This window comes from Corvus kubaryi, unplaced genomic scaffold (genome assembly GCF_017639235.1).
Source record: "Corvus kubaryi isolate FWS band 111438036 unplaced genomic scaffold, C.kubaryi_AGA036_p1.0 78, whole genome shotgun sequence".
Lineage (NCBI taxonomy): Eukaryota > Metazoa > Chordata > Aves > Passeriformes > Corvidae > Corvus > Corvus kubaryi.
Genome location: NW_024582065.1, coordinates 1,080,285 through 1,107,737, shown reverse-complemented (window position 1 = coordinate 1,107,737; position 27,453 = coordinate 1,080,285). Strand labels below are relative to the sequence as shown.

Here is a 27,453-nt window from a genome sequence, read left to right as displayed (position 1 = left end):
GTGACCATTTCATTTCCTTTCCTTTCCAGTCATGGAAGCAAAAGGTCTGATGGGAACGGAGTGCTCTGCATGCGACTCCTACGTGAAGGTGGGTTCTCCTGGGGCTTTGTGCTTTTTTTGGGAATTTTGTGGTTGGCTCCTCCAGGCTTGCTCTGCACTGTTTGTCCCTTCCCCTTCCTTCTCCATCCTGCTCTGGAAGAGCATCTCCAGCTCACATGGAGCTGGCTGGGCTCTTGCCCAGCCCTGGACAGCTCATGGGTTTTGTTGGCAGTGTCTGCATGAAGTAGAAAAGGGGAGGACAGGACCCTGCTGAGGGCTGTGCCAAGCATTCATTGCAAGAACGTCCCAGTGGGTGCCCAGAGCCTGGTGGGGATGTTTGCTGGCACAGGGTGGGTCTCGTGCTGGGATGTGCACAGTGCAGGAAGCAGCTCCCCTGAGAGGGAGTGCAAGTCAGACACCAGCCAGACACTCTGTGCATCACTCCTTGATTTTTCTGCTCTTTTCCCTCCCTCCCCTGCCCCGAGCAGTTTTGTGATGCAATTACCTGACAGGCAGAAGGGTGAGGTGACCCTAAGCACCCGTTAGCACCGGCTCAGCAGGATCTTTGAGCTCAGCCATCCATACAAGTGGCTGCGCCAGTCTCCTGCCACGGCAGCTGGGGCCGGTGCGTGCGCTGGGAACGTTAACACACTGCTTGTTTCCCTCCCAAAGATGTCCATTGTGCCAGATGCTGATTGGAAGTGCAGGCAAAAGACGAAGACTGTGCCAGACAGCAAAAATCCTGTGTTCCATGAGCACTTTGTGTTGTGAGTATGGCAGGGCAGAGGCAGCTCTGGGCCATCCCCCAGTGCCGTGTCACACAGAGCCGTGGGGACCCCGTGCCTGCTGTCCCGGGGCTCCCTCCCCATGCCAAGACCCCGTGTTTGCTTTTGCTTTGTGATCTCTAATAAACACTCAGCACGCCTGAGCAGCTCTACTGCTGAGATGAGGAGTGACAGACATTATTCTGCTGGTTTTTGTAGCTGAAGTGCCTTGAACTTTCGGGCAGAGCTCTGCAGAGCTGTCAGCACACACAGCATGGCAGCGCTGCTCCTGCATGCTCAGACTTTCTTGCTGGGCAGGAGTTGGACAAACACACTGCATTTCCTAGACCTTGCACCTGCAATAGTGTGAATGAGGAAGGTAAATGGGTTTCCTACAGCTCCAGCATGGAAAAAGAGCTGCATGACTTAGTGTTTGAGTAGAGCTTGTCACTGCTGGTGGCTGAGGCTGTGCCAGCCCTCTGACCCGTGCAGCGTTTGATTTGGCACAGGGTGGTGGTTTCAGAGCATGAACTGTGGCTTGTTCCTTGCATTTACCCTTTGATGGTGGATGTGTGTCTTCCTGCAAGATTATTTCCCCCCTGAAACCGCGTGAGTGGTGTCCCCACATCTGCCTGGGAGAGGTCACATCCCCTTGCAGGTGTCTGCCAGGAATGAGCAGATTGCTGTTTGGGGAGCTGCTGCAGTGCTCTGTGCAGAGACCGGAGGAGAAGACCTGGCTCTGAGGACGCTGAGGAGTCTGTGGCTGCAAGGACAGCCCTTGCTGAGTGCTCCTGGGGAGGCTGATGAGCTGTGCCCTCTTCTTGTTCCAGCCCAGTGCAAGAGGAGGATGAGCAGAAGCGTCTCCTGGTCACAGTCTGGAACAGAGAGAGGAATTCCAGGTAAGGGGCTGCCAGCTGTCGTATGATCCTTTTCAAAGGGGGCTGTTGTGGCAGAGAACCTGCCCCCTGCTCTGGTCACCCCATGTGAGCTCTTGCAGGGCCCTAGGCCCTGAGGGCTGGCTCTGGGAAGGGCTTGGGCCAGGAATGTCCCAGCTGGGGTCACACTCAGGGGCAGCCAGTGCTGTCAGAGAGCAAACACTGCCCTTGGCACTCTCTTGCCATTGCTGCTGCTTGGTACCCATCAGCTGGGCCAGCATTTAACCCCCTGCAGCCATTCGTGCCCGCACTGCTGGCCAAAGCCAGGTGGGGCTGGAGTGGGCTGAGACCTCCCCTCCCTCTGGGGACAGTGCAGCGAGGGGCACCAAGGGGTCTGGCACCTTGCAGGCTGTGCTGCCAGCCCAGGCAAGTGCCATCTGCCTCCTTGGCCAAGCTGCTGCCAGCACCAGGATGCACCAGGGTGCTTCAGCCCAGCTCCTCCTTGCCCTGCTGCAGCTGAGCTGCGTGGTTACACCGTGCCTGCTCACACCACGGGGCAGGGGCACATCCTGGGCACTGCCTGGCTCCCAGCATGGGCAGGGATGTTTGGGGGCTCCCTGGAAAGGGGTGCAAGGGGGGATGTGGTTCTTCAATGGGCGTGTGCTGACAGTCCCTGAACTCTGGTTGTCCTGCAGGCAGAGTGAACTGATCGGCTGCATGAGCTTTGGGGTGAAGTCCCTCCTGTCCCTGGACAAGGTACCTCTGTGTCTGGGTGTGGGGCTGGGGCCTGGCTCTCTGGGCTATCTGGCCCGGTGGGTGGATCAAAACAGGCTTTTCCCACCATGGGAGAAGGTTCCTAGGGAATTCCCTGCTTCCATTCCCAGTACGGATGGCCAGTGTGAGACTGGTGTTAGTGTGGTTGTTGGAGATGGGTGGGGAGGCTGTTAGAGGAGGGATCCTGGCGCAGGGGATGTCACCCCCTTCGGCAGGGGCACAGAGTGGACTGGGGGTGCACAGAGGTGTCCCCAGTACGTGCTCCCTGCCCAGTTTGCAGGAGGGGACACAGGACACGGTGCCAGCCTGGCATGGGTCACATCTGACACGTCGGTGAGGGGGTGTGATGGTGGGGACACATTCCTCCCAGGAGCCTGCCTGATTCCCAGCACCGCGCTGGTGGGCAGAGGGCAGACAACAGAGGTTTTTTGGCTGTTCCTGCAGGAATTCTGTGCCAGAATCCCTGTCCCTGCTGCGGGTTTGTCACAGTGCTGCTGCCCCAGCCTGGCTGCTGCTCGTTAGTACAGCTGGCTCTGCCTTCCTGGGGCAAGGCTCCCGTGGGAACAGCTCCCAGCCACCACCAAAGCATGGGAATGCTTCATCCCGGTGGCCTCTGGTGAGGGATTCTGTCCCTGGGCAGCAGAATATCTCGGCAAGCTGGAGGGGCTGCATGGAAGTGTTAATACATCCCCTGAGCTCACAGAATCACAGAATATCCTGAGCTGGAATCAGGGATCATCAAGTCCAACTCCTGCACAAACAATCCCACCCTGTGCCTGAGAACCTTGTCCAAATGCTCCTTGACTTTTTAAACTTCCACACCTGAGGTGGGGACATTTTCTTCATAGCAGGAGAATAAAAAGGAGCTGGTGGCCTGAGAGGTGGGTGAGAGGTGGCTTAAGCACAGCCTCCTCTGAAACATGGACAAGTGAGGTGCAGCTTTTTTAAAGCAGTGCAGTGCTCCTGGGACCTCAGCAAGGCTGAGATGAGGTGGCCCTGTCCCCCATCTGCTGCAAGATGCTGCTGGATATCCCTGTAAAAACCTGGGATCTTCTTGCTTCACTATTGCTCATTCCCTCTGTGCAGGAGGATGGAATTTCAGCTGCTGCTGAGAGAAGGGCTGTGGGCTCTGTGTGTGTCTGGGCACCTCTGTGTGCTGCTCCTGGGGCACCTCCCGCCCTGGCTGGGTGAAATGGGGCTGAGCATCTGCCCCTGCACCCACAGCTGCTTCCCTCCCCACAGGAGATCAGTGGCTGGTATTACCTGCTCGGGCAGGAGCTGGGCAGGACCAAGCACCTGAAGGTGGCCATGAGGAGGCTGAAGCAGAGCACAGGTGTGTCCCATCACAGGAATATCCCAGGGGGTGTTGGCAAGGCTTGGAAGAGGAGTCACTCCTGTGTCTGAGCGTGTGCTGGTGTGGAGCAGCCCCAGCCCCACTGCACCCCCACAGGCACTGCTTAGCCCTCTGGTGCCCAGTGGGCACTGGGATCCCAAAATCTTGTAGGGTGGGGATCCTGGCTGGTTCAGCAGCCCCTGCTCTCACCTTCAGCCGCACTTCTGGGGCTCTGTGGGGACCCTGACACTGCAGCCACGTCTCTTCCTCTTGCTTGGCCTTATCCTCGTGCTGCCTCCTGCCCCTCAGGAGCTCATTGGGGAGCTCTTGGGGCTCATTGCTGTGACCACGCTCTGTTTGCCCCTAGGGTGCTGGAGCTTTTTCTCCTGCCTTGGTCCTGCAGTGCTGCCAGGGTGTGGAGGAGCAGAGGCTGGCACGGGGCAGGGTGGGACAGCAGTGCCCGTCTCAGGTGTGCAGCCACCCCTGAGCTGGAGGGGATGTGCCCGTGACATGTGAAGGTCTCATCTGCAGTGTGGGATTGTCAGATGTGCTGTCACACTCATGGGGCCTTGTCCTTTATAAAAATTCTTTTTAAAATTGTTTCAGAGGTCAACCCAGGAAGTCAAAGTGCAGCCCAGGAGAGCCAGGACGCTGTGACCCTGCAGCAGCTGAAGGTGGGTGTGACAGGGCTGTGACCCACCAGCACTGGGAAGAGGTGAGGTCAGGTGCCTGCTTGGGGGGTTCCAGATGAGCCAAGGGACGGTGTGTTGGTGAGGGAGCTCTGTCACCTCTCTGTCACACCACAGCTGCCACAGGCAATTTGTTACCCCAATCAGGCCCCAGCTGGTGGAGGGTGTGATTTGGGTGCTAACCCCCATTGCCTCAGGGACCTCCTGTTTTTCCAGTGTATTCCCACTGAAGACAAAGCACCAGCACTGCCTGGGATGGGGGGGGGCTGGGGCTGGCCAGCTTCTGCCCCACGGCATCGGCTCCTGCCCGGCCCCGTGGCTCCTTGGACACGTGTGCTCCTCTCCTCCTCCCAGCACCGCGTGCTCTGGGGAGGGAAAGGCCCGTGGTGGAGCCTGGGTGATTTATAGGAGAGGCAAGGATGGGAAATGGGAACACAAACACATGGTTCGCATCGGAAACGGGGCTCGGGCGGCCCCGTGATTTATCTGTGCCGAATTCCGCCCTGTGCTTCCCTCAGCTGCATTTGCAGTTATTTGTTTTACAGCGCAGGGCTGAGCAAGACAAACAAAGCCAGCGCCCCTCTCCTCCCTTCCTCTCCGGCAGTCGCCACCGACTTGAAAGGTGGTGGCTGGGAAGGAAGGCTGCTCCTTGCTCCAGCTCCAGCCTGGCAGCGCGGCCGCCCGGGACAATGCTGCGATGGCTCTGCCGCTGCCAGCTCCCCTGGGAGCACTGAGGCTCCTCAGCTCCCTCCCTGGCCTCCCTGGCCCTGCCACCCCAGCTGCTCTGCAAGACAACCTGGATTTTGGGTTCCCTGCAGCCTTCCCTCCTTTTCCATCCCCATGTAGGAGTGTGGAAGGTGTTTTCTCCTCTGGTGGAGCCCCATCTCCAAGGAGTTGTGCCCAACTCTGGCAGTGGGGCAGCTGAGCCCTGCTGTGTGCCCTGCTGCTGGCTGTGCTCAGAGTTCCTCTTGGCCTATAATTCCCAAATCCCACCATGGATGCAGCTCAGTTGACCTCGGTGCTTCCCGCTCGGTGACTTTACGAGCACAAAGCACGGGGACGTGCGTATCCTCTGGGTCCGTGCTTTCAAAAACAAACTCTGCTTTTTTTTTTTTTTTTTTTTTTTTGCTTCCATAAACCCAAACCTCCGATTTTTTATGAGCTTGGAGTCATGTCTTTCATGGAGCGAGGCTCTCACAGCCGGTGCCTGTGAAACGCTGCTCAAACATCCTCCAAGTGTTTGTGAGAACGTCGCAATAACAAAGTGCTCCGTGCGCCTGAAGAATGCCACGGGAACAAAAGCCACATCAACAGAGCGGGGACTAGGGAATACTAAAGAGTTGACAGGAATTTTAATATAAAACTCTCTCCCTTCCTCGTCAGTGAGGGTTTTCAGGAAGCCTCTGGCTTATCGTAAAGCGGCATACAGCGCTCGCAGGGGCCGGGGAGGTGAAAGGTGGCTTCCTGCCATTCTTCTCGGGAGCTGGGTTCCCATGGGCGGTCATGCCAGTTTGACTGGGGCTCCTTCCACGCTCGTGCGCTGCGAGGAGTTCGGGATCACGGCGGCTCCGGGGAGCTGCGGGGTTTTCATGGGCTCGCGGCGATTCCAGCCATGAACCGCTTCAATGGACTCTGCAAGGTGTGCTCGGAGCGGAGGTACAGGCAGGTCTGTATCCCCCCTGCCATAAATCCCCGTGCCAGCGTGTGGCTGTGAGCCTTGGATAGATTTCGGAGTGTCTGGGAGGTCTCTTGCCGTGGCTGGGCTCTGTGGGTGTTGGTGGTGAGGCATCGACTTGATACCGTTATAATTTGTAAACTGTAGTGAGAACATGAGGAAAGCATCTTCACGTGGGGTGCCTGTGGCTGGTCTCTGCCTGTTGCTGCAGTGGAGAAATGGGCAGAGAGGGGTGCTTTTTAAATAGATATCAATTATTCAAATATATAAATATATTTGAATATAAAGTTCATATTTACTGTGCAACTTGCAGGCAGCATGCTGACAGTAACAGCATTAAGCTGCAAGGTGTTGTCTTAATTTCCCCCTTATTAGAGAAGAAGCAGGCACAGCAGGCTGCTACTGCCTCTTTTAAAATTATTTTAAATTATTTTAAATTACTTTAAATTTTTGAATGATTTTAGTGGTTTTGGGAGCCAACAGCACTTGTTTCCTGAGGAGTAGCTTGTGCTGGTTCCAGTTCTCCCAGTGTGTGATGCCAGGTGCTGCTTTTCCATGGGCAGGTTCCAGTCTCCTGCAAAGAAATATTTCCTTTTTCAAAGAAATATTTCCTTTTTCAAAGAAATATTCCCTCTGTGGTCTGGATTGGGACTCCCAGCTCAGGGTCAGCCTCTCCCTGTGCTCATCTTTTGGGTTATTCCAAAGCTGCTGTGGGGAACAGCAAATATTGGGAATTACAAAACCAGCAGAATTCCAAACCTGACGGCCCCCTTCTTGCCAGGGCTGTGGTGACCGTCTCGTGCAGGAAAGCTGCTCTGCCTCGGCTGAATAACAACTGACTCTGGTTTGTCTCCGAGACCTCCTCAAGTCTTTATTTTGAAAATTTCCTCTGCGTTTTTTGGCAAAGTTTGGGTACAGCAAACCTCCCCACCCACCTCCCAGCTCAAGCTCACAGTTCTTTAGTGCTGTGCACAGCAGCAAAAATGGGCAAAAAATGGGCAAAAAATGGGCCATCACTGCCTGTGATGGCCATGGTGGTGGGGGGTGAGGAGCATCAGTAGGGAGAATCTGCTCTTCAGGTGGGGGACAAGCCAGCCAGCTCAGGGAGGAGTGGGAGATCAGGCACAGGGGAAACCTTGGGCTGGGAAGTGCCCATGGAGTCTCCGTGGTGGGAGAGACGCTGGGCTGGCTCCTGAGGTGCCAGTGGTTGCTACTGGAGGTGGAATCATAGGATATGGAATATCCTGAGCTGGAAGGGACCACGGAGTCCAGCTCCGGGTTGGACCGAGCTGCAAGGTTCATTCATGCAGAGCCACCTCTTTGAGAATCCAGGGAACTCCAGAAAGAAAAATACTCAGTGTAGTGGGACTGGATCTGTGTTTTGATCCTGCCAGGGAAGCCAGTTTCTCTTTTGAAGCCTGATTTTATGCTGAGCAATCACACAGGGACAAGGTGCAGGGAAATGAAATCTCGCTGCCTTTGCCCTCCCGTGGTAAAGGAGTGAGGAACCAGATCTCCTCCTTGGCAACTTCTGCTGAATTCCTCCTCTTCCTTCTGCCTGTTTGTTCTCAAAATAACACAGGTCAGACGTTGGATTTTTAATTTTCTTTTCTCTGTCAGTAAAACAAGCATCTTGACTAATGTCTTGGGGGCTAATCAGGTATTTACAGGATCTGTCACACTGAGCTGCTGCTGGAAGCCAACATCAAAAAATAAGCATCATTTTATTAATAAGCTCAATGCTCCTCGAATCAGGGGGAGAAATGAGCCCAAATCAACCCAGCATCCATCCTCTCCAAACTCAGTGAGGGAAAACATGCTCAGCCCAGGGAAGGGGGTGATGCACACAGATGTCTGGAGGATGGGAGCGTGCCGAGCTCGCAGCTCCCTCCGGAGCAGGGGAGTGCTGCTATTTCTGTATTCTCCAACAGGAAATGAAATGTTTAAGCGACTTGCTTAGCGAAGTCAGTGTCAGAGCCAGACTGCCAGGTTTTCCTTTCCAATGGCCTTTCCTTACACTCGGAAGAGCTGGGAGCAGAGTGTGTGCTAAACAAACGCTCCTTTTGTGGCTTTCCAGAGATCCTTGGCTCGATCTGGCACTGCCTTTTTGCACCCTTTCCACCCGTTATCTGTGGGGGTCACAGTGACAGCCCTTCCCCATCTCTAAATGCCATGTGCCAGCATTTTCAGAGGCTGTGGGGCAGGGTGGGAATGCAGGGGGATCATCACACACCGTGGCTGCTTTCCCACCTAACAGGCAGCTCCGGTGTCTCCCCGCAGATCACAATCCCTCGAGGCACTGATGGCTTTGGCTTCACAATCTGCTGCGACTCCCCAGTCCGTGTGCAGGCAGTGGACTCTGGTAAGAGACTGGATCCTTTTCACCCCTCTTGATTTGAATGAACTATTGCTCCTGTTTTGCTTCCCAGAGCTGGTTGTGATTCTGGAGCTCCCCTGCCTTGCAGGACTCTGGGTACCTCCAAGGAACTTCATTTAATGAATTCTCTGTTGCCTCTAACGGGGTCACAGGCCACTGGGTTAGCGCTGTGTCACCATTTTGGCAGTGTTTTGCGGTAATTTGCAGGGATTTTGTTCCCTTCCCTCTCCAACCTGAGACTGCCTGTCTGGTTGAGTGAGCTTCGGAAATCATTTGGGGGGGATGCAGGTCAGAGGGGAGCAGATTGTGGGAATCCTCAGTTCCCTGAGTAGATCCTCCTGCTGTGGACCTGTGGGATGGACTGGTGTCCCCATTGTGCCCTGATGCTCCCCACTGCACCCCAGGAAGCATGGGAAGTTCGTGCAGTACCTCTGAGGGAGCACTGATGGCTCCACCCTGGTGCTCGGTGTGGGTGAATGGGGAAGCTCCAGGTTGGCTGACCCCTCTTCGTTTTCAGGTGTGGGTGTCAGATGGGATTTGGGGGAGGGAATAGTGCAAGCTGTGGAGCTCTCTGGGCATCTCCAAGCTCCAGGGCTTTTCCTCCCCCTCCCACTCAGCCTCCTGCCTGGCAGGTGACTGGCATTTGTCCCTTGCAGGTGGCCCAGCAGAGAAGGCAGGTCTGCAGCAACTCGACACCGTGCTGCAGCTGAACGAGCAGCCTGTGGAGCACTGGAAATGTGTGGAGCTGGCACACGAAATCCGGTGAGGGTTCCCCCAAAACCCCAGGGTAGGGAGAGGAGGTTTGAGGGAGCCCAGGGCAGGGCGGTGGGGCCACTGAGTGACTGTGGGAAGGGGAAGGCTCTGAGGGCTTCAGGACACTGGGAAAGGGTTCCCTGGAGGAGAAGGAAGGATGCAGGAGCTGGGGAGCATGGGAGAGGGGCAGAGGCTTTGGAGGGAGGAAGGGCTGCGGGGCTCATGCCTGGACACGGGCGCTCCACCCCTGATTTCCCCATCCCATCTCTCCCAGGAACTGTCCCACGGAGATCATCCTGCTGGTGTGGAGGCTGGTGCCTCAGGTGAAGCCGGCCCACGAGGGCATGACCCGCAGGTCCTCCTGCAAATCCACCTACGACCTGCAGTCCCCTCCCAACAAGCGGGAGAAGAACGGCCCCGCGCAGGCGGAGCAGCGCCGCAGCTGCCACATCCTCTACGATGGCACCGAGGGGCTGGGGCTGCACACCTGGGACAGGTACACGGAGCTGGGCAAGCGGGGCCAGAACACCCTGCCGGCCCTGTCCCGGGTGCCCTCGGCTGCAGACCAGAACTACATCATCCTAGCTCCGCTGAACCCCGGCAGCCAGGTAGGGCTCAGGGGCTGCACGTGGCTCAGGGCTCTGTGCTGCAGCCTCTCCTGGCCCCTGCTTCAGCCTTATCCAGCCCCATCTCTAAATATTTGTGAGAGCGGTGCCAAGTTTACAAGCCACACCTCTGTCCCTCGGTGGAGCTTTCACAGTTTTGCTAAAATATTTCCCTGCTGCCTCCCCTCAGGGCTCGCCCTGGGGATATGGGGAGGATGTGGGGAGCGTTCCCACTGCACACACCACACTGAAAGTCATGGCTCTCATTTTCTGCTGCAAAAATGGTTTTTCTCCTCTCTGAAGTGCTTTGGCTTGGCTGGGTTTGGCATGTTAAGATTTGTAGTTGTTGTCACTGCACCTGAGGGCTGCTGCAGGTGACCGTGTCCCCTCTGTCCCCTACAGCTGCTGAGGCCCGTGTATCAAGAGGACAGCACTACTGTGGGTAAGTTGTCCCTGTGCTGGGAATGCTGCTCAGAGCACCCAGCTCTAAGCTGGTCTTCCTGGCACCCTCAAATCCTTGTCCTGGGCCCTGCAAAGTGCTCATGTTTTGAGGGCACCAGCAGCAACCTGGGGCTCTGCGTGGGATCATCTTCCCACCGTGGCTCAAACCTAAAAGCAGAGGTGGAACTGGGTGAGCCTCATGTGAGAAGGTCTGTGGGAGCTCACAGAGGGCTGCTGGGGACTTTCCATCAGGGGCAGGGTGAGAACATGAAGCGTGAAAGCTCTGAGCATCATAGCTCCCCACGTGTTGTGGGCCCGTCCATGACGTTTTCCCTTCCCATCCATGGGGCCGTGCTGGGAGAGCTGATCCCCTGCTCTGAGGTTCCCTTCAGTGCTACAGCAGTGAGGGTGGCTGTGGCTCAGATCAGGGCCAGCAGCAGTGCACGTGGTTTTGCCAGATTTGGAGGATATTCAAGCCCTGGGCTGCCTAAAGTCTCTGGCAGTCTCTGGGCCAGCTCTCCCCAAAAAACCTTTGAAACATAAACTCATAAACCATACCTGTGACAGGTGTGCTGGGTTTTCCTGGAGCTCCCTGGGGATGGTTGGACTTGTGGGAGGAGTGGGCTGAGGTGGGCTGGGCACTGCAGGAATCCAGGTCCATATGGAAATACTCCTTGTCTGCTCATGGCTTTGGGAGTTTTGGGAGGCTGTGCTTGCACCCTGGCCTGTCTGGATGGCCTTAGCATGAGCTGTGTGTCCTCAGGAGAGCTGAGCTCTAGTAGGAGTGCGTATCCCTCAGCGTTCCCTCTCTGCTGAGGGTACAGCTGGAAAACTTGGTGCTGTCTCTGAGGTGGGGCAGTGTCCATGGAAAGCAAAGTGTGGGGCTGGCAGAGCCATGGGGGGAGTGCTGGGGAGCAGGAGGGAGCAGTGTGGGTGCCAGACCCCCGTGCCTCAGGTGCTCCCAGCCCTGGAGCTCTGCAGCCAGGAGAGTTTTCCACTCTCAGCTGCAGGGGATGTTTTGTTCCATGGATAATTGCAGCCCTTTCCTGCTGTTTGTGGATCCTGTGAAAAGATGAGCTGGGCCATGGGGACTTGTCCTTACAGTGGGGTGGGATTTGAAAGGCTTGGGCTTCTTCCCATAACAAATTCTGGGTTTTTCTGGATTTGTTTTTAATTATGTAATGTTAAGTTCAGAGGCAGGAAGGTATTGGTTAACGTGAGCAGGGATGAAGTGTGGCAGCACAGAGCTGCCCACCCAGTGACAGGAGCTGACATTTGGGTGTGTTTCTGTGCCTGGACTTGTGCAGGTGATTATTTCCTCTGATAAAACGAGGTGATTCAGGGATAAGAGCAAAAGCAAATCCTGAACAGCCCAGACAGATCTTATCTGCCCTGTGCTGAGCGGTCTCTTGTGCCCCGATGTTATCTGGCAGTGCAACCACGAAAAAGGGAAAAGGGAAAATGTCAGGATTAATGCACTTAGAGGTGGAAACAACCTCTTAGGTCACGAGGGTCCCCCCCAGCAAAGGCAGCTGCTACAGCAGCAGTAAACAGCAGGGCTGGCTTCCCAGCCCAGCGCTGGCTGGCTCTGCTGCCTTTATCTGGGAGTAAATGTGCTATTTCCTAATACTTAATGGAATATGTAATGCTAGGCAGGTTTGTGTGTTTGCTTTGGACGAGACCTTATCTGCCCCAGGCCGTGGTCAGGAGGGTTTGGGCTCATTCCTGCCTGGGAAGGTTCTGGGCACCCGTTACAGCGCGAGGGTAAAAAGCTGCTGTGGTGGGAGCAGGAGCTCCGGGGGGGCTGCAGGGAGGGAAGGAGGGGGATGCTGGGGGTCCCCAGGGAGCTGCAGGAGGGATGCTCATTCCTTTTCCTGAGACATCCCTGTGGGGGAGAAGGAGAACGCTCCAGCTCCTCACCTGGATATGTTCAATCCCAGGGGAGAGCTCTGCCTGCAGCCCCGAGCTGGCTCAGTTCATCCGCTACAGGAGGAGGGAGGAAGGAAATATTTTGATTGTTCAGTGGGGTTTCTTTTGAAGAAGACAGGAATTTTTGGTTAGAGAGCCATTCAGCTCCTGTTGGAGCTGTTGCCTGTGAGTTTTAGGGCAGAGTACAGGTTGCTGGTGTCCAGCAGGACGTGGTCTGGGCTCTGCTGAGCAGCTGAGGTGGGAGTGTGCAGCTTCCTGTAATCCCTGCTTTGAGTGAGGATAATGCTCTGCAGGGAAGAGGGACAGACTGAAACCCAGTGAGGCTGCTCGGACCTTTTCCAGCCCCAGAATGTAATGCTGAAAAGCAGAGGATGATGTGGTGCCAGCCTCATGAACAATGAAGTCATCCTTTATAAATACCCCCAATGTCCGAATAGCCATCGCTGGCAGCAGCAGGGATTGATCCCAGCCACAAATGTGTTTATAACTTCTGCATCTTTCTCTGACACCTCCAATCTCAGTATCTCCTGAAAACTGGGATTAACCCACTGCCCTTTGTCATGACATTCCTGCACTTTGCTAACTTCCATGCCTGGAATCCAGAGCAGGCAGCACTTGTGTGGATAAAAATGTCCAAGTCCCTCTCCAGCTCTCCTGGAGCCCCTTTAGGCCCTGCCAGGGGCTCTGAGCTCTCCCTGGAGCCTTCTCCTCTCCAGGTGAACACTCCCAGCTCTCCCAGCCTGGCTCCAGAGGGGTTCCAGTCCTCAGAGCATCTCTGTGGCCTCCTCTGGACCTGCTCCATGTCCTTCCCGTGCTGGGACACAGCTCTGCAGGTGGAGACACACAAGGGCAGATCAGAGGGCAGAGCACCTGGTGGGATGTACTGGCCTGAAGCAGAGCTTGCTGTGGCCTCCCTGGGGTTCTTTTTGCCCTTCCCAGCCGTGTCTGTGCTGCTGGTGCCACCCACTGAGGTCCTCGGGTCACCGAGTGAGCAGCTCTGAAGCAAAACCAACCAGGGACAACTTGTTTCCCATTAGAAGAAAATGGAATCAGTGCTGTTATTCCATGAATCCCTGAGACTCCTGGATAGCTGAGAAATGCCTGTCCCTGCAGCTCTTGGCTCCAGTGGTTCCCCAGGATTTCCATTCCCTCCTCCAGCCTGGGAGAGCAGGACCGAGCTGGAGCGGGCAGAGCTGGAGCTCTCTCCTCATCCTGTGTTTCCTTCTGCCTCCTCTGTCCATCCAGGGAATGCCTGTAAAGGGAAATCCCACACGGGCTCTGGGAGGAAATCCAGGCTGATGAAAACTGTGCAGACCATGAAGAGCTACGGGAACTACCAGAACTGCACCATAGTGAGGCCCCACATCCCCCACTCCTACGGCACCTACGTGACCCTGGCTCCCAAAGTGCTGGTGTTCCCCATCTTCGTGCAGGTCAGTGCAGCTGGGAGGGGGCTGGGATGTGCTCAGTGCCCAGGCTGGGGCCAGGCAGCCACGCAGGGATCTCTTTCCCAGCAGTATCTCCCGTGAATTCATGGATCCCTGTCACCCTCAGCTCTCCTCTGGAGCTGGCTGTACTTGGCACAGTGCTGGGGGCTGTCTCAAAGGGGACTGTGTCCTGCCCAAGCAATTCTCTGTTGGATTTTTGTCTCCTTTTCAGCTTTCAAATCTGGCCCTCGGTGCTTGCTTGAGTTAGGAGAAGGTGTCCCAGCTTTTGGGCTTCAGAACCAGCTTTAGAATTGTAGATCAGTGTGGTTCTTCTTGAGGTTCTTTGTGCAGTCGGTGTGCAAACAAAAGGGGTTTTAGTTTAGCAGGTGGTCACACTAAAATCTGGGCACCCTGTGCCAGGGCCTGCCCACCCTCCCAGGGAACAATTCCTTCCCAATATCCCATCCAGCCCTGTTCTCTGGCACTGGGAAGCCATTCCCTGTGTCCTGTCCCTCCATGCCTTGTCCCCAGTCCCTCTGCAGCTCTCCTGGAGCCCCTTTAGGCCCTGGCAGGGGCTCTGAGCTCTCCCTGGAGCCTTCTGCTCTCCAGGTGAGCACCCCCAGCTCTCCCAGCCTGGCTCCAGAGTAGAGGACAAGGACCCAGAGCAGTAATGGCTTGACAGGGAATGTTCTGCCTCCACAATTCCACGTTTTAAGAAAACAGCCCTGAATTTGGTGGTAGTAGCTCTAACTCCCTCTGTGTCCTTCATTTTGTCCTTCATATGGCCAGAACCCCACAAAATCTCATCCTCTCCATATGTTTTAGTACATTGCTGATGAATCCCTTCCTTTCTGAGCCTGTGGGGAACCCTTGGTCCTCCCCTGCCAGTGGCAGTGTCACCTCAGCTCAGACTGGTGACTTCCTCTGGGCTGAAACCATGGTCCTTGTTCCCTGTGGCTCCAGCCTGAGCCATGGGCTGCCTGGGGCCAGTATGGGCTGGGCTGGAGCCGGGGGCAGGTGTTTGGTCACCTCCCTCCTCCCTGATGGCACCTGGGTGGGTGACCACTCACCTTGTGCCCACCTGCCTGGGCTCTGCATGGGCGGCCTTTGGGAGGAACACAGCTGGCACTTTCTGCCTCCTTACTCCCAAAACTCATCTTGGATTGTGCCTGGGACTCTGCCACTTCAGGAGCTGGTTTTTCTCTTTGCACTGTGTCATCTGCAGGGCCCCCTTGCAGGTCCCCTCTTGTTCCCACTGTGCTGCTCCCAAGGGTGGTCCCAGGCTGGAGGTGCAGGGTTTGTTCTGCCCTCAGGACACCTGAACCTGTCCCATTCTCCAGCACTGACTGGGGAGCTGGGTGTGGCACGGGAAGGGACAGGAATTCTTAAAAGTTGCAGTAGGAGTGATCCAAACCATCGGCTACAAATATTGGTGGCTGAGGGACGCGGGGACCTGACGTGCCAGCGCTGTGGTTGTGCTTCCTGCTGACAAACACCCGTAACCCCCCCGTGCAGAGCAGCCCCTGAGCAGAGGCAAGGGCTGGCTGTCTTTTCACAGCTGGGCTGACGTAGGTGTGAGTGCAAGGCTTTGTTTTCTGCTCTCACTGGACTGCGGACTTTGTGTCCCTCTGAGCACAGTGAGGGGTGGCTTCTCCCCGGGTGAGTTACAGCTCAAAGTGAAGACGGAGTGGGTTTGGTGGGTGGAAAGTTTATCTCACAAACCACGCTGCCACTGGAAGGTTTGACTGTTTCTTTTGTTTTCTTTTCTTTTTTTTTTTTTGTTCTGTCCAAATGCAGCCCCTGGATCTTTGCAACCCAGCCCGGACTCTGCTGCTGTCAGAGGAGCTGCTCCTTCACGAGAGCAGGAACAGGACTACACAGGTAAAACTCTTCCTTGTTGTCTGAGCTCTCCAAATCTGCTCTTCTGCTGTCTTATCCAGAGGATGGAATTATAGAATCACCATGGTTTGGGTTGAGAGGGATCTTAAAGCTCATCCAGTCCCACCCCCTGCCATGGGCAGGGACACCTTCCACTGTCCCAGGCTGCTCCAAGCCCCAATGTCCAGCCTGGCCTTGGGCACTGCCAGGGATCCAGGGGCAGCCCCAGCTGCTCTGGGCACCCTGTGCCAGGGCCTGCCCACCCTCCCAGGGAACAATTCCTTCCCAATCTCCCATCCATCCCTGCCCTCTGGCAGTGGGAAGCCATTCCCTGTGTCCTGTCCCTCCATACTCTTTTCCTTGTCTCCAGCTCTCCTGGAGCCCCTTTAAGCCCTGGAGGGGACTTTGAGAGGGGACTGGAAGGGACACCTCATTACATTGAGAAGCGAAATGTTTTGTTGTGCAGTAATGATATTGATGTGATCCTTGGAAAGACTTGTAGTCAGTTTATTGTGGGATAAACTAAAGATCAAAGCTCTCCTGTGCTAGAAATCAGCTGTTGTTCCTGTTTCCTTTGGGCTCACAGAGAGGAAACTGTGGGTGGCAAACACACATCAGTGGCAGCCCAGCAGACTCAGGAGGAGGGGGTTTAAGGATATTTTGTGCCAGGTTAGAGAAGCATAGAATGACAGAATGGTTCAGACACCTCTGGAGGCCACCCAGTCCCGCCTCCCTGCTCAGGCAGGATTCCCTGGAGCAGTCACTGCCCCGGGGTTGTGTCCACATGGCTTTGCAGCGTCTCTAGGGAAGGAGAATCCACAACCTAGAACTAGAACTAGACAGAGAACTTGCTACAGGTGTCCTCAGAATTTCAGTTCCTGAAACAGCTCACATGTCCTGTCCAAATTCCTCTCGTTCTTCTTACTTCAGCTTTTCTGCCATGTTGTTGGAAAGCTTCTAGAAGTCTGGGGGCTTTGGCACCCTGAGGATGTGACAACTTTACAGAGTTTGGATGTGTTGATCACATTTGCTGCTGGCTCCACTTGCATCCAACTGCAAAGTCTGCAAAGCCTTGGAATTTGGGAGAGAGGCAAAGCCCACTCATGCACTGCTCTCCAGGGCCGTTTCCTTTGGGGCAGTTTCAGAGGATCTCACCACTGCACAGAGTAATTTGGGGCTGAATTCAGCTGGAGTGAGCAATGGGTCATCTTCACAGATCTCTAAAGGAAGTTCTATTTCACTTGTTCCGGTTTCTGGGTGGCCAACAGTAGAAGCCCAGGGCCACTTCCCATCACTGGTCAGTACAAACCAGTACGGGGTTGTGCTAAGTGACTTATCTCTCTTTCTGGTTTTCATGGTGTAATTCATCCCTTGCTTTGACTTGAATTACTTGAGGTATTTTTCTGCCAAAAAGTACATGAAAACAAATCAAAATAGATGAAAAACTCCATGACTGATTAGAGGAAAATGTCTCAGGGAAAGGACTCTGCTTATGATGCTCCTGGGATGAGTATGGAGCTGAGAGAAGATTTCCCAGGTGGAGCTGGTGCCAGGAAAGGGCAGGATGCTGGCCAGGAATGTGAGACAGCGTTTGGGAATGCTGGTGCCCTGGGGCTGTGGTGTCTGGGTGAGCTGGCACAGGGCAGGGCAGGTGGGGCTGAGTCAGTGGGGTGAGAACAGAGCTGTGGGGAAGGGAAACACCCCGTGGTGCTGAGCCCCTGCTGGCAGTGACAGTGGAGGCAGCAACACCAGGATGTCACCTGTGGCCCTTGGGAAGGGCTCTGAGTGTGTGGCACAGCCATGGAAGGCTTTGTGGAGCTTCAAGGAAGCCGTGCAGGTCTCTCTGGAATGCCAGGCTCCCGTTCTCCAGCCGAGCAGGGCTGTCTGCTGTGGTCCTGCTGGGCTGTGAGGGGAGAGAACCTCTGGAGCCAGCAAGACCTAACCAGCCTGGACACACCAGAGCTGCCCCTGGTGCAGGAGGGCTCCCACTCCTCTCTTTGGTGGACTTGAGTTCTTTCCCTCTCCAGCCTCCTCTGATGCTTGGACAGAGCCTGTCTTGTGTCCAGTCAGTCCCTTTTTCCTTGCTCCGTGTGGTTTTTCATTTTCCCACTGCTCTTCCCACCCAGCCCCTCTCAAGCTGGGCTCTGTGGTTTGCAGGACCAAGTGGCTTGAGAGAGGAGGGCCCAGGTGAATTTGCTGGAGCTGGAGGTCCTGCTCCTTTCTTTCCCAACCCTGCAGAATCATTTTCCTGTGGCCGTTCCCACATCAGGCACTGCATCCTTGTCCCTGAGCAAACTCTCCCATCTCCTGAAGGAGTCAACCTATCTCTCTGGAGGCTTGCCAGGGTCTGTCCTTTCCCTGACCTTACCTCTGGGGCAATCCTTATTCAGGCCTTAATCACATCCTGTCTAGACTTTGCTGCAATTCCCGCTTTTATGGTCTCCTGAAATCCCTCCAGCCCATGGAGTGCCAGAGGAGCCAGCGGGCGATGGCACACGAGGTGTCCAGCGTGGGCTTTTGCCTTGTCCATCCATCTCCAATGGACCTGGAGGCCTCCCAAAGCCCTGAGGTGTCTGCCCAGTGTGGACCACACTCGTCTCCTTCTCATCCCTCCATTCTGCCACCCTGGCAGGTCAGGATGGGCCTCCCTGGAGTCCTGAAACCTCATGGATGGGCATGGCCAGGTTTGTTCTCTTCTCTGTAGAGCAGGAGGCTTTCCCCTCTCTCTCTCTCTCTTCCCAAGTGCTGCACTCCAAATTCCCAGCACTGCTGGCCTGGAGAGGTTGCCAGCAGCCTGCTGTGGTGAGTGACTGAGTTTGGCCAACACAGTGGCTTGACCCAAAATCTACTCCTTGGCACAGGTGTTTCAAACTCACTTTCAGCTTTTTTTAGACACTTCAATCATGTAATTCTATTTCCAGGTTTCCCTATTGAAACCTGCATGGTGTTGAAGTGATTTTCCTGCTAATCCCAGTCTTTTTCCTGCCCTTTAAACTTCTGCAGGTAGCAGGTCTTCAGTTTCTTTCCTCCCTTTCCATGTGACCATTTGCTGATCATGCTTTTATCTCCTTCACTTTGGGTTGCTATTCCCCAAATCCCTTCAGCATCTCTTCTTTGGGGTTGAGGGAACTGAGGTGGCACCAGACACATCCCAGAAAAGCCACCTTTTGGCACAAGGTGGGCATGGGATGAAGGTTATAGTGCAGTTTGTACCTGGTTATTCCTTGTATTACCAACAAGATCAGAAGGACTGAAGAGGGTGGATGTGGGCGCTGGGCCAGCAGAGTGTTGAGAGCAGAGGAAGGGATTTTCCAAATAACACAGAGAAGACAGCCCCTCCCTGGTTTCATTGTCAGCTAAAGCTCCACCAGCAGCTTTGTACTTACTGAGAATCCCACAAAAAAGAACTTGCACTGCGAGGAGAAATCTTGTGGCAAGGGCTTGGTTTTGAATTCGGAGCCAGGTGCTGCTGCCCTGATGTGAGGCTCCCCAGCATGTGATAACTGTTACCCAGCCTGTCCTCCTCAGGATGTGCCCATCAGCCCCTGGACAGGGACACAAACTGTGCTGGCAGTGGGGACTCGGTTCCTGTGGGGGCAGAGGCACCTCTCGGTGCTCTCTCCCACCCCTCTGGGACTCTGGGTGTCTCCTTTTGCTCCTTTTAGCGTTGCTAAAAGGCCACAAACCCTTCCTTGCTGTGGCTCAGTGTTGCAAAGCTTTCCCTTTGCTGTGGGAAGTTTTGGGGGGTACCTCAAGGGCCTCACGCTGAGCAAGTGAGGCCCCCACTGTGCCACTGTGCCAGGCACTGTGCCACTGCCACATCGCAGCTGTCCCTGGCATCTCTGGTGACCAGGGACAGAGGGAATGCCTGGAGCTGTGTCAGGAAGGGTCAGGCTGGAGAGCAGGGTAAGGAGATCAGGGAAAAGTTCTTCCTCCAGAGGGTGCTGGGCACTGCCCAGGCTCCCCAGGGAATGGGCACGGCCCCGAGGCTGCCAGAGCTCCAGGAGCGTTTGGTCAGCGCTGCCAGGGATGCCCAGGGTGGGGCTGTTGGGGGGTCTGTGCAGGGCCAGGAGCTGGAATCGATGGTCCTGGTGGGTCCCTTCCAGCTCAGGATATTCTATTATTCCATGATTCTGTGATCTTTGAGGTTTTTTGTGTGCCCCAGCTCCTGGAGGGCAGGACGGGCTCACACCTCAGCTGCGGCACCAAGCTGCTCATCCCTGGCAGGCTTCTGGGTTCAGGATCTCCAGTGCAGTGGAGAAGCTCATTCTTATATTAAAGGTCTCATTAATATGAACTGATTGGACTGGGGACCTCGGGCAAGACTTTTCCCCCTGGTCTGGAGTAGCTCAAAGCCCCTGGGACTCTTGAGGCACTGCTCGAGCCCAGCTCTGGGCAGACACTTGGGCTGCTGTTTCCCTTCCACCCCCGCTGTGGTTTGAGGTGTCGGGTTTGTTCCCTGCAGCTGCTCTTGTGGGTCCTGCTCTTGTAAAAACCACATTTTACTTTCTCACTGAGAAAAATGAGAAGCTCCTCCGTGAGGGTGCTCAGGGTGATTGGATTTGCTTTCAGGCTGCAACTTCTGCAGTGTGCTGGGATTAGTCGGCAACTTATTCCCTCCTCCTGCTCTGATTTGTAACCCCTGGAAGTGGGAAGTGACAGGAGGGAGCAGAGGGTGTGTTTGTGTGGCGTGGAACTGTCGGGCAGGTTTATCCCTCCTGTTGCAGGACTCCACAAGCCCCAGGAAGCGGCTGCCAGGTGAGGGGAACCTCGTCTGAAGCTTGCTGGGTGCAGCAGCAGCAATCAGCCCCTGGGAAGGGCTCTCTGGGCTCCCTGTTGTGGCTGCTGCCTCTCCCCAGGGCAGAGGACATTCCCAGGACACTCTCAGTGCCAAGAGCTGAATTCCTTACAGCTTCTCTGCTGCTCCTGTGCCTCCAGGTGACTCTCTTTGTCTACTCCGACCTGCTGCTCTTCACCAAGGAGGATGAGCCCGGGCGCTGCAACGTGTTGAGGAACCCTCTGTACCTGCAGAGTGTCAAGCTCCAGGAGGGTGAGTGTCTGCAGCAGCAGTTGGAGGCATTTTGGGGTTTTTGTGGCTGCTAGCTGCCAAGGTTTGTGGCCAGCAGCAGGAGAGTATCCCGCTGTCCTGCTGCTTCCAGTGCCATCCAACCGGTGCTTCCAGGTCATCCTTCCCTCCTATCCCTGCATTAACCAGGCCCTGGGAGCTCCATCTCCTGGGACACCTCAGGAGCTCTCAGGCCCTTTCCAGGCCTTTTTGGGTGCATGTCCCAGGATTTGGGCTGCCGTTCCCTGGGGTCTGTTCCCCTGGCTGGTGTCACGCTGTGACAGCAGGGACTGGCCGAGGCTGGGAAAGGGAACCAAAGGCTTGAGGTTTCCCCCGTGGTGCCTCGAGGGAGTTCAGAGATTGGCTCCAAGGGTGGCTGGCCAAGCTCTGATGACCTTTACTTGGCTGCTTTGCTTTGCTGCTTCTCTCTTCAGCCACCCACGGTTTCCCTGCTGCTCGCATCCTTCCCCCTGCTCACCCCTCTGGGGAGGAAAGAGCAAACCCTCAGAGCAGGGCTGGGGACCTTGCCCTCCCTCTCCACCTTGGCTGACACCTTTTATGCCCGGCTGAGGGCTCAGAGAGGGCTCCTAGGGCAGGGGGTGACTGGAAATGGGTTATTTCAGGTTGAAATGCTGAGGCTGTACAAAAGACTCCCTTTAGCTCCTTGGGGTCAAAAGAGGAACGAGCGAATTGCTCTACCACGTCCTATTTGCTATGGTGGAGCCCCGTCTTGGCCCTGGGCCCAGTTTCACCTTGTTCCTTGTGTGGTGTGGTTGCTTTTGGGGCATGGGCTTGATTTATGCACAGTTACCTGACTGTGCCACAGCCCCTCCTCCAGCCCAGGCAGCTGCGCTGGGACCCCATGGGGAAAATCGGGATGAGACAGAAGGAAAAACTTTCCTGTCATGAGGTTGGTCAGATATTGAGCTGTCCAGAGAGGCTGTGGGATCTCCATCCCTGAAAGCATTCAGGCCTCAATGGGCACAGCCCTGATGCTGGGTGCTTTGGGCAGGGGATTGGACTCCAGAGCCCACCAGAGAGGCCTCTTCACACTCAAATTACTCTGGAACTGCTGACTTTATACAGTCCTGTGGCCCTGACCAAAAGGAATGAATCCAGATCTGGGCTGCTTCTCCAAAAGGATCATTTTCTGGATGAATTTTGCTGCTTCCCGTGACTTCTCCCAGCTGAGCCACGAGCTCTGTGGATGGACTGTGTCTCTCCATGTGCCCCACGTTCTGAGCCTCAGTGCTGGACACCACAGGCTGCCTGTCAGCTGTTATTTCCCATTTCCAGCAACGTTTCTGCTTCCAGATGAATTCCCTGACCTATTTGGTGGGAGCAGAAACACAAGTGAGGGAGATGGGGCACGACAGCCACGAGCCATTGAGAAAAGCCATTGAAGCCTCCCTGGGCTTTGTCGAGTGTGTTCTCAGCACTGCTTATTTCTAAGAAAGGGACAAAAGAAATTGTTCCTTGTTCAAGTGCCCCTGGCTGCTCCCAAAGGCTGGGGAATAGCTCTGCTCCTGTTCACCTGCTTGGAGAAATCAGCTCCACTGGTGCTGCTGCTGGCTCTGCACCCCGAGGTCTGTTTGCAGCTCGGCACAGGACTGTGCCTCCTCACCTCAGGCACGGCGGGTTTCTGAGCAGTTTTCTGCCACTTATTTCCTTGTTGCCGTAATAACTTGGCTGGATCACATCTGGAATAGCTTCCCAAGGCCCTCCAAAGGGGATGGAGTCCCTACAGCACCGATCCACCCCCCGTATGCTGACAATCCAGCACAGCTGGTGCCCGGGCAGCTCAAACCCTCCTGCTTCGGGCAGGGCTCCTTCACAGGCGGGTGGAGAGAGCGAGGAGATGTCTGTCCCTTTTGGCAGGGCTTTGCTGCCGCTCTCCTGAATGACTGAATGGCACATGAATAGGAACAGGCGTGTGGCTGCCTCCAACAATTGAGACATCTCCGGTGCGCTCAGGACCATTGTGCTGTTTCCTGTTCCTGCCGCTCGCCGCTCTGTGCGAAAGCATATCAGTCTGATCTGCCTCACAATGCTCTGTCTTCCTGCTTTACAAGCCCGGCACGGCTGATGAGCACCACGCCAGCCCAGGTTCCCAGTGACACAGGCCTGGCTTCCTCACCAGACACTGTGGGAATTTCCACGCGCCGGGATCCTGGCTCCCCCCTGGGTGGGTGAGCTCAGCTTTGGGACAGAGAGGAGCATTCCTTTATCCCCATGCTGGAGCGCCATCCCCAGCTGGGATCCTGCAAATGAGGGTTTCTCATGTGCTGCTCACTGGCCTTAACCCCCCCAACCTGCAGTGTCGGGCAGCTCCAAGGGAGTCAAGGGCCGAGAGTGGGATTTGTGGGCCTTCTGTCCTTCCTTGGCATGCTGGGGAGCACCCAGGTCTTGCACCCTGCCACATTCCCCCAGGGATGCGTGCTGCAGTGGGACAAGCTTGTCCCCTCCTGGCAGCCAGGTTTGGATGTGCTCAGCAGCCTCCCTCCCTTCCCACGCATCCAGGGCTGCTGGACGCGGTCCCAGCCTCGCTGAGCAGATCTGAGGCTCTGGGGGGTCAGGGTGCCTGCCCTCACCAGGGCATTGCCACAGCCTTTGGGCCGTGCAAAGGAGCAGGACCAGCTTCCCCTTTTCCCATCTTTTTGACCCAACACCAGGCACACAGCCCGCAGATCCTGTGGGCAGTGGGTGCTTTCCATGGGCTGCACGGGGCAGTGGCAGAGCAGGGCGGTGCTGGGAGTGCTGCTGTGCTGGGTGAGGCAGTGTGGGTGTGCAGGACGGGGCTCAGCTGCAGAGGGGACATGTCCCCACAGAGATCCCACTGTGCTTCGTGCCCAGCCTGGCACAGGGATAGTTCACGTTCCTCTGGAAGCCAAGCCAGTCCCCACCACAGCACATCCGGAAGAGAAGGAAATATCTCCGAGTGAGTTTTTTCCTCCTGCTTATTTCCTTTCAGCTTTTCCCCAAGTTTGGCTGAGAGAATGTGCTGTGCTGTTGTCACGAGAGATGTGAGGAGCAGAGCTGGGGATCATCCCACGCATCTGCCACCTCTCCAGTGCCAGGTTGTGCCTCTCCCGTGTTTTTCCTGGGCTCTGGGGCACATCAGGCTCTGCTGTTCCACCCTGATCCTCCAGAGACTTGAAAAAGTGGAATGAATCCTGGCAATCCTGGCAAACCTGGAATGAAACCTGGCAAACCTGTGGTGAAATCTGCACCCAGGTCTGCCCTCCCTGGCTCTGCCGTCACCTTCCAGCCTCCCCTGTGCCTCACCAGGGATGGGCCCTGGCTTCAGCCCAGCTGCTGGCATGGGCAGCCAGTTTATTGCTAAAGTTGTCCCTAAAGGCTGGCAGAAAATGGGATTTAAGCCATTCCTTAGCTCAGACTGGCTCCCTGCTTTGTATGTCCTGCAGGCACTGAGCTGCTGGGCCATGTGTAGCAGCGAGTCTTGGAGGGACAGGGAACAGGAGCTGCTGGCTCTGGAGGTCACTGGTGCCAGGATTCACAGCTCAGTGGAGAGGAATTTGGAAGGGAACTTAATTCTGATGGGTTTGGAGCTTGTCAGCGTCTCTTTGTCATCACTGTTACTGCAGAAGGAATCCACGGAGGCCCAAGAAGAGCGGGGTCAATAGACATCCAGCAAAGGGCTCCAGGCCACTTCTTCATGGGTTTCACACTGCCCAGGGAGTGACTCAAGAGGCAGCTGAGTCCCTCAATGGGTCCCAGCTCTTACCTTGACATTTGGGCTGCTGCCTGCAGCGGGAGAATTGTTTTCCTCCAGGGAACAGGGTGTTTCCAGCCCCGTGCAGAGCCTGCTCCCATCAAGCAGCTCAGGCTGCTGAAATGAAGCAGAGCTTGTGCTGACACCACTTCCAGTGGGATCTGCAGCCATGCCCAGGCTGCAGCCCTGAGCTCCTGGCACAGATAATGGCATTAGGAGCGTTTGGGAAGCAGCAGGAGCCAAAGGCCTGTGAAGGAGCCAGCCAGCTCCTGGAGATGGGGTGTCCTGCTCTGAAGAAGGGATGGTCCCGCTGCAGAGCCGAGGTGACCCTGTCCTGGGGCAGCTCAGTGTCCTCCTGTGAGGCTGGTGTGTGTTCAGAGCTGGCTTCCCTCGGGGCTGGGAATGAGGTGTAGGAACAGGAGCTTCCCTGTCAGTCCTCCTGGGAGCAAAGTGCCCACAGGGATAAGATGGGAGAGGCCCATCCCTGATTCCCAGGATGACTGTGTGGGTGCTGCAGGACCTGTGCAGCGCCTGGGAAGCTCCCACAGGCTGCAGGTGTCAAGGCAGGTTGGGCAGCAGAGCCTGCACGTGGCCTGTGAATGAAACAAACCCTTTTCCAAAGGAGAAGCCCACGGGAGAATCCCTGACAGGGCAGTGAGGCCCTGCAGGGTCCTGCCCGCGCCCGGCCCCGGCAGATGCCACATACATCACCCAGGTCACAGCCTGGTACTGGGGGGGGCAACAACAAACACTCATTCAGTGCTGTCTCTTGGCCAGTTCCTCTGCCAGTGGCTCCACTTGCAGAAATGCAGCTGCAGCTTCGCTCTGATCCTGGTTTTTCTTCTCTGCAGGTTCCGAAGATCGGAAGTTCTGCATCCTTTACCTGGCAGAGGTGAGTGGTGCTGTTTTCCACTTTAACTTTCCAGTGGCAGCTGGACAGGTACTGACAGCTCTGATCCTTTCTGCTGGGGCAAGGAGCACTGAAAGAACTGATTTTAACTTCCCTTTAAATGAATTTGCCAGAAGCCTGGAAAAGAAATGTAATGGCTGTAGAATACATGAGTAAGAAGCTGCTAAAAGGAGCTGTGAACAGGGAGTTTGGGCAGCACTAGGACAGGTCTTTTCCTCTTCCCCCTGTGGATCTTCCTTGAGGCATCTCACTTTTGTTTTCTCTTGGGATTCTTTCCCCTGGGGGCAGATTTCTTTGCCAAATGTTTTGTCATTATTTTTAGGCACCTTGCTTTTCTTGTCTTCAAACATCCAAGTTTGGAGCCCTCAAATAAAATAAGGAAGCCCAGTCTAAAAGACAGAATCATAGCTCGAAACCCCCATGTGCCTGAGTGCTTTAAGCAGATTTGGGGTCACCCAGGCAGTGGCACAGTCCCTCTTGTCAAGTCAAGGACTCTGCAGAATTGGTTCCCACTGGACCTCCCCGATCACTGAAGGCTGCAGGTTTTTTTTCCTTTTCCAGTGGCTTTACTGTGTTCCTGCTTTCAAGGCCTTGTATTTTCCGAGGTGGGAAGGTGGGTCTGGGAAAGCTCCCCAGGGCACAGAGGAGAAAGACAAACATTGCTCAGCAGCACTGTGGAATAATGAACCATTGTGAGAGTTGGGTGCAAAGGCTCAGCATGGAAATTGTTCACCTTAAGTGGCTGGAGCTGGGCCAGGGCACGACTCACTGCAGAATCCTCGACTCCTCTCTTGTTCCTTCCCTCCTGTTCCTTCCTTGTCTCCTGTGTTTCTGCCCGGGGTGGCTGGGCAGGAGCTGAGCCTCTCCTCGGGGTGTGCTCAGTGCGTGTCCCAAGGCAATGTCACCCAAGGCTGGTGACAGCTGATCCTGGGCTGTGACTCAGCCGGGCTGCGCTGGGGGTTTGGATGAGGCTCTCCAGCATTTTCTCAGTCACTTGGAAAAATGCACTCACTCAGAGCCTGCTATTTGATTTAGAAGCTTAGTGCGCCTAAGTAGAAGTGACCAAAAGAAAGCTGGCTGTGTTTCATGAGATCTGGAGAAGTGAAGAGGTGTCTTTGTCAGGCTGTAATGAAGTGCTGGGCTTTCTTCTGAGGGGCCTAATTGGCTGTGAGAGCATTGGTGATGGAGGTCCCTGGCATCTGTTGTGGTTGGAGTGGAGTAGTTGGATAGAAAATGTGAGACTTTTGCTTTCCTACCTCCTGTTCCCCCACAGACTTCAGTAGACCTGGACTGGCCATGCTGTGGGATTCTGCAAACCCTTCCTGTTCCTCCTGGGGTATTTTGGGGCAGGTCACAAGGGGAGTGGGACTTCCCAACCCGTGGTGACCAGCAGCTCTGCCTCATGCTGGACCCCAGGAGTGGCTGTTCACCCCCCGCACTGGCCAGCCCAGGCTTTGAGGTGACATGGGGGCAGCCCCTGGCTCAGGGACAGCACCTTGCCAAGCAGGACGTGCCCTGTGCCACCCCTTCCCTGCCAGCCCCACGGGGTGGTCTGTCCTGAGCCAGAGGGACCAGCTGGCCCCAGGGTGAAGGGGACAGTGACCTTCCAGCTGCAGGTGCCATGGGGCTCTCCAGCAGTGGGAGATTCGGGTTCCAAAGGGGAACAGAATGGGGGATGTGCCTGTGAGTCAGCAGTGAGCCAGGGCAGGACGGGGCTCTCCCACCAGACCTGTCCAAGACTTCTCTTCTGGGAAACACTGACCTGCAGGTCCCCTCCCCAGGAGCCACGTGGAGGGGGTGACTGGGCTGCAGGGGCTGGGGATGGAGGCGAAGAGCAGGAACCTCCCAGCTGTGCAGCACAGGGGTTGTGCGGCTCAGTGAACTGCCCTTGGCCCCAGGTGAACAGAGATGAAATAACGGGATGTTCTGGGAGCCAGCCTGGGAGCCTCCCAGCATCTGATTCCTGCAGGGAAGCGAAGAAGAGAGTTTCCTTCAGATTGTCTCTCTTTTATTCTTTGCATTCACATTGTGGGAGCAAATCTGCTTACAGGGGCTGGCTCTGCCCTGGGGACATGGATTCCCCTGGAGAGGGGCTGGCTGTGCCCTGGGGACATGGATTCCCCTGAGAGGGGCTGGCTCTGCCCTGGGGACATGGATTCCCTGGAGAGGGGCTGGCTCTGCCCTGG

General features: G+C 55.7%; 1 protein-coding gene across 6 annotated transcripts in view; it reads left to right on the top strand.

The window, feature by feature from the left end:
• Window positions 1-27,453, top strand: part of RGS3 (regulator of G protein signaling 3) — a 67,399-nt gene that overhangs the window by 6,078 nt on the left and 33,868 nt on the right. For 2 of the 6 annotated variants that reach the window (XM_042052383.1, XM_042052385.1), the window contains 14 exons: window positions 30-88; window positions 712-806; window positions 1,634-1,702; window positions 2,374-2,434; window positions 3,695-3,785; window positions 4,392-4,459; window positions 8,430-8,511; window positions 9,183-9,288; window positions 9,554-9,887; window positions 10,287-10,326; window positions 13,500-13,687; window positions 15,479-15,562; window positions 20,498-20,609; window positions 25,209-25,249. In XM_042052383.1, coding sequence (XP_041908317.1) covers window positions 30-88; window positions 712-806; window positions 1,634-1,702; window positions 2,374-2,434; window positions 3,695-3,785; window positions 4,392-4,459; window positions 8,430-8,511; window positions 9,183-9,288; window positions 9,554-9,887; window positions 10,287-10,326; window positions 13,500-13,687; window positions 15,479-15,562; window positions 20,498-20,609; window positions 25,209-25,249 — 1,430 coding nt within the window. Of the gene's footprint in view, window positions 1-29; window positions 89-711; window positions 807-1,086; window positions 1,183-1,633; window positions 1,703-2,373; window positions 2,435-3,694; window positions 3,786-4,391; window positions 4,460-5,934; window positions 6,141-8,429; window positions 8,512-9,182; window positions 9,289-9,553; window positions 9,888-10,286; window positions 10,327-13,499; window positions 13,688-15,478; window positions 15,563-20,241; window positions 20,318-20,497; window positions 20,610-25,208; window positions 25,250-27,453 lie in introns of those variants that run through there. The other 4 variants (XM_042052386.1, XM_042052388.1, XM_042052387.1 and 1 more) reach the window with 4 other exon arrangements.